The 7543-nt window shown below is 41.9% G+C and overlaps 1 protein-coding gene across 1 annotated transcript; it reads right to left on the bottom strand.

Moving 5' to 3' along the window:
- Window positions 1-1051: 1051 nt before the first annotated feature.
- Window positions 1052-1820, bottom strand: LOC110369535 (small integral membrane protein 30-like). Its single transcript, XM_036149275.1, has one exon. It carries the CDS (start codon window positions 1719-1721, stop codon window positions 1530-1532), a length of 192 nt encoding a protein of 63 aa, XP_036005168.1. The 5' UTR covers window positions 1722-1820; the 3' UTR covers window positions 1052-1529.
- Window positions 1821-7543: the final 5723 nt, after the last annotated feature.

Genomic DNA, 7543 nt, shown 5'->3' on the forward strand with positions numbered 1-7543 from the left:
TCCTCCAAGGCCTTCCCGGAACAGTCCACACAGGTCTGCACAGATGTATTTATATACTAATATACACAATTGGGCTCTATTGCCTTAACTGACTTTCTAATGCCAGTTGAGTTTTATTCTGTGGCATTAGAGTAAACCGGGGTTCTTATATTCTTGGGGAGATACACACAAAACAAGTCAGTGCAGAATTTCAAAATTTACCATGCATGTTTTTAAAAATGTTCGCACCTCTCCCAATTTCAGACCTAAATACATGGTTTTGACATAATGTGAAGAGTGGCAGGCACTTAAAGTAAGGCTCTATGAACAACAAGCAAGACAAAGCAAACGTAATAGTTACCCTTTCCCCCAAGAGGGTGTTTTAGCCATAAGCCCACCCACAAATATTTCAGTGGTGCCACAGGGTACGAAACACCTTGTGGGACCACTGAAATGTTCCATTTCTTAATGGTGTTTTACCCAATGGTCTTTTTATTTCATTATATTTCATCATAATGAGAATAATAATTTTAACAAGCATTCAGTTATTTCACAATTTCCTTGTCACTTTAAATATATAAATCTTATTTATTCAAGTAGATAATTTTTTCATAATATCTTATTTATTTCATTTCGAGCACTTTGGTGTTCCATACCTGGGCAGCCACACTTGCTAGTAATATATCTAGTAATATACTCATATCTACCCACCTATATTTAGTTTTCTAATATTTTCAATAAGAGCTAAAGGGGGTATTGTTCCGCCTCGGTCCCTTGAACATACATTACAAATTTATATTTTAAATATATATATATATATATATATATATATATATATATATATATATATATATATATGTGTGTGTATTCCATTACTTTTAGACCCTACCAGGGATATGTATTTCCCTCATCTTATTGAAAATGTGCAAGATACACATATTCCCCAAAGACTATGCTATTTTCATCACCATGCCCAAAATGAAAAAACTAAAAAATATTGTCTAGGAACTGGCAAAGCTAATAACGTGACGGACCTTTTGTGTAGTATGCAATGGATCAACAAAAACAAGTATTTAGAGAAGTTTGAACAGACAAGTTTATTCCTTACAAAAGCTATAATCACATCTTCCAGATCCTATTTCGCAATCCCAGTCCAGTCATGTGATCTCGTGGATCAATCAAATCAATGTCGATCTCAAAAGCACATTAGGTAACCACAGTGATCATTTTAAACATATTTGGAATAAGACGCGCATGCCTTTTAAGCTGAACACTATAAAAGCAGCAGTCTCTTTGGATGAAAGGCAACAGTCTTTCGGTTTATAACCGCAGCTTTGGTGTCGCAGACTTCCTGGATGTTTCCTGCCTCCCTCCCCGGATTTCACGTGATTCCCCCGGCTCATCTTTGGGAATATGCATCCAATAAAAGGCACGTTTCAGAGCCGAGCCTGCGCCAAATGGTCCTGTGGATTAAGGGGAGGGGGTGGGGGGGACCGTGCACCACGGGGCAGCCCACAGCAACGAGGTTAGGTGCGTGAAATCCACCGTCCTCAGAGCGGCCCGTTCCGCCTCCGCGCGTACCAGCCGAGGAAGGCGCAGAAGCCCACCACCATCAGGACGGTGCACAGCAGCAGGGCCAGAGCGTCGCCCGCGTCGTACGCCTCCGCCGCGGGGATCAGGGAGGAGAACACCAGCAGCCACACGGCCACCGCGCCGCTTAGAGACTGAACTCTTGGAACCATGTTGATCTCGCTTCTCTCCGTGCGTTGCCGCTCTGTTGACTTTCGGTCCAGCCGACGCGCCTGCGTCGAAGTCAGCTGACTTCACGGCCGCCCTGCCGGACTTCCTGGTGCGCTCAGCCAATCGCATGGCTGCTCGGTGCCCATATGAACAGCCTCTGCATTCAGTGACATGGAAATGAAAGCGCGCACGGCTGTTTCTGCTTGGTTTGCTTCGATGAGCTGAGATGGATATAATGAAAGCGAAACAGATCCCGGGGATTGTAGACGGCCCCTTCACCTTATTAGCTACAGTCGGGCAGACAGACTACTGCTTATATCCCTGCTCCTCAGCCCTGTGATAAACAAATGACTCATTACTCAGGGTTATTGACAGTTCTTGCCCCAAATTTTGGCTTGACAGAGAATACATGTTGCCATATTAGCTATTGCATGTAAAAAGAAAAGTCATTGTCTGGAAAAAAAAAAACAGTACTTAACGGGATCCACACACATTTATGAAAAGTGGACAGATAAAAACACTGGTATCAACATTTGTATGGTGTCCCCTTTACCCTCATAACCCTAAAGAAAATCCAGTGCAATTATCTGCCTTCTGAAGTCACACAGTTGATAAATGATGTCCAATTGTGTGTAATTTACTATCATTATCATACAGGACTTACGTCATTGAAGAACAGACAGTATAATGAAGATGGAGAAATGGGTGTCACCCAGCTATCTGGGTTACAAGACTAAGTAATAATTAATTTGTCTAATTAGTCTTGTAACCCAAGGGTTGCTGGTTTGATTCCCCACTCCGACCATCCCAGCCACCGCCTGCTTTGCCATAGCATGGCAGCTGTCAGTGTGTGAATGTAGTGTAAAGTGCTTTGGAGTCGTCTGGACTTGATAAAGTGCAGGTGGTCTGGTTAAATGAGACCCAAACGAAAATTTTTGTCCCACATAGAAAATGCTATGTGTGGAGTACGGATAACCCTGAAAGCACCGTCCCCATGGAGGCAGCCGTCTATTCAGATGCTATTTTTTTTTTTTTTTTTTTTTTTTAAGCAGGTGCAACAAACAAGATTAATGGCTGGAATTTCACTTTCCAGCAGGACAGCAAGCCTAAAAATGCCACTCGAGCTAAAATGGAATGTTTTGGATCAAAGAACACCCACGTGTTGGACTGGCTCAGTCAAAGTCCAGACCCATGTTAAATTCAACATTTGTTGCAATCCAAAACTCCAGCTATGTTGCAAAGAAGAATGGCGAAAAAGTCTCCAGATGGTGGAGCATCATGCAATGGGCGAAAAGGTTGTTTTACAAAGTAAACTTTACAATCATGCACGGTAAAGTAGCTCATGATTGCAAAGTACCGCTACACGAACATTGTGTGATGGTGACTGTTAGGGTTATTATAAATAACCCATTTTATCCTAGAACGAAAACCACACAACACAAGCTTAGACTGTTCTATAGAAGAGGACAGAGGATAAACCCAAACGGAGAACTTTTACTACCTGACAGTCTGGGGTCATCTGTGCCGGGCCATCTCTGTCCTTTTGGCTTTATTGTCACACATCAAAAAAGGGTCAAGAGGATTCAGGAATTTACAACATGGGGGTTGAAAACAAAGAAAACAAAGTTTTATTGCGGATGGTGATCAGTCACCAGCTTCATGCACAGCTGGATAAGGCTAGGCATTCCTTATCTGGGAGGACCATTTGTTCTCCCTGTCTAAGGTTAAATACAACAGAACCTTCCTGAAAGCAAACTTTTAAAACAAACCAAATGCCTGTAACTTGATAAAAATAAAATGATTACATTCATATTTCTCCAACAGTGACAAAGTAAAGAGTTCATGTATGTCAAAAAACCCTAAGAAAATACGCAAAGGTTGGAGAGTGTAATGGGAAATAAAACAGGTCATTTCAAGGGGCATTAATTATTTTTCATAGCACAATCTTCCAAATCCATATTACTGTTTACTAGCCCAACCGACCCATTTCAGCCGGCCAAACTTCGCAGCTCCGCTGTGCTACGAGCTGGGACCAAACACGACAGCGTCCTCCCTCACGATACAAATTGTATGGCTTGTAGAACCGCGGGGGCTTGATTTTTGCAGCATCTGTCGGTCTCTGCGTGCTCTTTCTGTGGCGCTCTGCCTGTAATTAAATCAGCGAGCGCTAGCCAAAGTAAAAATATTGACCTTGTAAGGCCGTCGTACCTCGGTACCTGCCTGCTCTGCAGCGGGGAGATGAATGGCCACACGCAGTCTCTGCACACTGCTTCCACCTTTGAAATAATCCTCTCCCTCGCTCGCTCCTGCTGGCTGTCTGGCAGTTTGTCTCACGTAATGCGCACACACACACACACACAGGAGTTTTTGTGAGTTGTTGTCTGATCTGGGTGCCTGCCTTCGGAAGTGCACATGGCAATTATAAGCTCCTCAAAGAGCTGCTTTGGAGGAACAAATCAGGTAAAAAGAAAAATGTGTTTGATTTGGTATTTGTTCATTCTTCAAGGGTACATATATGTTTCTGAGAAAAGCCGGCATTGCTCAAACTTTTAAGTAAAGCGGAAGGAAACTAAAGCGTGGGGCCATGCTGGTGCACGGGTATAGAATGAGGTTCATAATTATGTTTCTGGCAAAGCACAGAATTTCTTCGGGGGGAAAGGCTTCAGGATGGCACTAAATGCTCCTACGGCTGTTTTCATTTCCTCCCCAGATTTGCGATTTTTTTTTTTTAGTTCAGGTCTACACCTCTGTGCTATTCTGGCAAGCCAAGGTGTTCGGCTCTAAACAATTTTAATCCCAGCCTTATTTCCGTCATTAATGAACAGTGTGGTGCACAGGCACGTAAAAAAAAAAAGTTGCATTCACATTTCTCCAGAAACCTGCCTGTTTTTTTATGCTTACTGGGTGACTTACTGTCGTTTTATGAAATAGCATTCGAAATGAGAGTTAGAATAAGTTCATGCTCGCCGTTTCTGTCCTCACGTCCTCACATTAGTGCGCAATGTAGTTTTTGGGCGGCAACTTCAGACGTTTTGACCAGTTGTGTCTATCACAGGACGGGCATTAAAGTAGCATTTAAAAACAGCCATTTCTACATGCATATGCATTTTCTTTTCTATAATTACAAAAGCAAAAGTTGTTACCGATGGTTATAGTCTTTGCAGTTAGAGCGGTGGTAGGTGTGCGCCTCCTCTATTGATCTGTTGTTTTTTGGATCAATTTGGAGCATTAGCAGGCTGAAAGGCGATGATGGCCCAGTTTTATTTTTATGGCAGAAGTTGGCATACGTATTTTAACATGTCATGGTATTTTAGAGCTCCTGAATCGTTGGGAGAGAAACAGGCCATCATCTAATAAAGCAAAGAACAAAACCCACAACAATCAGCATGATAATTGTCGTTATGGAGAGCTGATGACCCCAGGATGTCCCTCATTGCTACAGCTCATTAGCATTAAGCTTTTGAGATTGTTTACCTCACTTACACTGTAATCAGGAGTCAAACAATAATATACTGTGGGTTAAACATCTGTTTTGCAGGATATGAAAAAAAAAAGTCTCTCCATTATCCTGAGTCTTGGGTTCTCTCTGAATAGGGTCTGGAGAGTGAGAGGACCATGGGAGAAGGTTGATTTTGAGTATAATTTAAACAGTTCTCTATTGATTATGCTCACTATCCAGCTAAAAGACCAAATAATATATTTTTTTTAATCTTTAATGGCAAATGCCTACAGTGCAGTTTAAAAAAAAAAAAACTGAAGCCAACTTAATATTTTAAAAAGCTTCTGGTGAAATGCTCTCAAACAATGTTCTTGTGGCTGTTTGAAGAGAAACAGGGCCCCAGCATCGCAGATCCTCCATTGTTTTAACAGCCAGACTGAGGGGTGTTTCCACATCGTCGTCTTTAGCGCCACCCCAAACTGTTCCTCGCCAAAACAGTCAGTCTTGGTTTTGTGAAAGAAACATGATTCCAGTTAAAATGAATAAATTAGAATGGAAATATCCTGTACTGTCCCACAGTGGGGCGATTCAGGTGCATCGGCAGCAAGTAAGGGCAAAAGTTGACAACAGAAGAAAAAAAATACTGTACAGTCATTAAAAATGAATAAATTCCTCTGTGCCTTGCGGAAATCCATTGATCAGGAGGTGGCTCCATCGGCACCAGTCCACAAAGTTCTGTGTCCACTGACTGTACTCTCTTACCTTCACAGTTTCTTTGTGTTGCCCATGGTGTCACACATCAACCTAAAACCAGAAACATTATGTTTGATTTGATATCAGCCGGCGAGAAAAAAACAATGTATGTTAATATCTGAGTTGAACGGAAGATTGATTTACAGTACATGTTATCCCTATGTCGAGGCTCATTTAGGAGCGGAGCCATCCGAAGCAATGTGAAGGACACATTTCTAGCAATGCGCAGAGCACGATTACGACGAATAGAGCAAAGCGGAACCCTCAATGACTTTTGCCAGAGTGCAAAAATCTGAACTTTTCTGTCAATTTGTGCCTCGTCAACCAATCAGGGACTGGATGTTGTGACGTACAGTGAAGGAGAACAGCAAAGACAAAGTTTTTTCAATCAAAATGGAAGTTAGAAAAATAAATGTTGACATATGATGAAGTAAAGAATGTTCTTTAGAGGTCCGTTGGTGGCTTTAAAAAAAATCCCTTTTATCTTAGCCCTTGAAAGGACTGTTAATTCATTCATCATTCGTCCTCTTCTTGTAGCTCCAGAGCAACTCTGCCCGGCATCATGCTCTGACCTCCAGCTGTCCTTATCTCTGTTGTAAGGGGGATCCATCCCCAAAGTCGTATAACAGTTTTGGATCCTGGACAGACGGAAGAGCGTGATCTAGTCGTAGCTCCTGGACTCCGTGAAGGCAAGGTAAGGCAAGACAAGGCAAATTTATTGGTATAGCACATTTCAGTACAAAGACAATGCAAAGTGCTTTACCTAAATAAAACATAGGAAAATAAAACAGAATAAAAACAGTTAGAAACAGTTAATAAAATAAAATAAAACGTAGAAACACAATAAAACATGGGAGAATAGAAACTAAAAGCAAATATTAAAAACTGTTGGAATACAAAGTTTAACTAATTATGTTTAAAACAGTTTAACTAGAAAAGTCGAAGACAATCCTAAAAAAAAATTGTTTTTAATCTTGCTTCAAAAGAATTCAGGCTTTCAGCACTTTTACAGTTTTCTGGAAGTTTGTTCCACATAAGTGGAGCTTAGAAACTAAATGCTGCTTCTCCATGTTTGGTTCTGGTTCTAGGTATGCAGAGTAGGCTGGAGCCAGAAGACCTTAGTGGTCTGGAGGGTTGATACACTGATAACATGTCTGTGATGTATTTACATACATCACAGACATTCAGGGATTTATACACTAACAGAGGTATTTTAAACTCTATTGTCTGAGATACAGGGAGCCAGTGTAAGGACTTTAGAAATGGGGTGATGTGCTCTACTTTCTTAGTCTTAGTGAGGACTCGGGCAGCAGCATTCTGGATCAGCTGCAGCTGTCTGATGAAGTGGGAGCATCTCTGGAGGATCTGGTGGACCCGGGGCACCAACATCTTTGTTCGGCTTTCCACATTAAATACAGCACCGTGACTCGCTCCGTAAAATCCCTGTCCGCCAAGTTGAGTTGAAACCGGCAAGCAGCAAATAGCTCCTACTATTGGATGACGCGGTGAAGCAAGTGGAGCATTGTTGCCTGTCTGTCACACGAATCGCTGTTGAAATCTTGAGCGAGCGACAGCATGCAAATCAGGCAAAAAAGTCGCTGGAATCTCTTTCGGTGTGAACGCACCATTACA

This window comes from Fundulus heteroclitus, chromosome 17, assembly GCF_011125445.2.
Source record: "Fundulus heteroclitus isolate FHET01 chromosome 17, MU-UCD_Fhet_4.1, whole genome shotgun sequence".
In the NCBI taxonomy this organism is placed as follows: Eukaryota; Metazoa; Chordata; class Actinopteri; order Cyprinodontiformes; family Fundulidae; genus Fundulus; species Fundulus heteroclitus.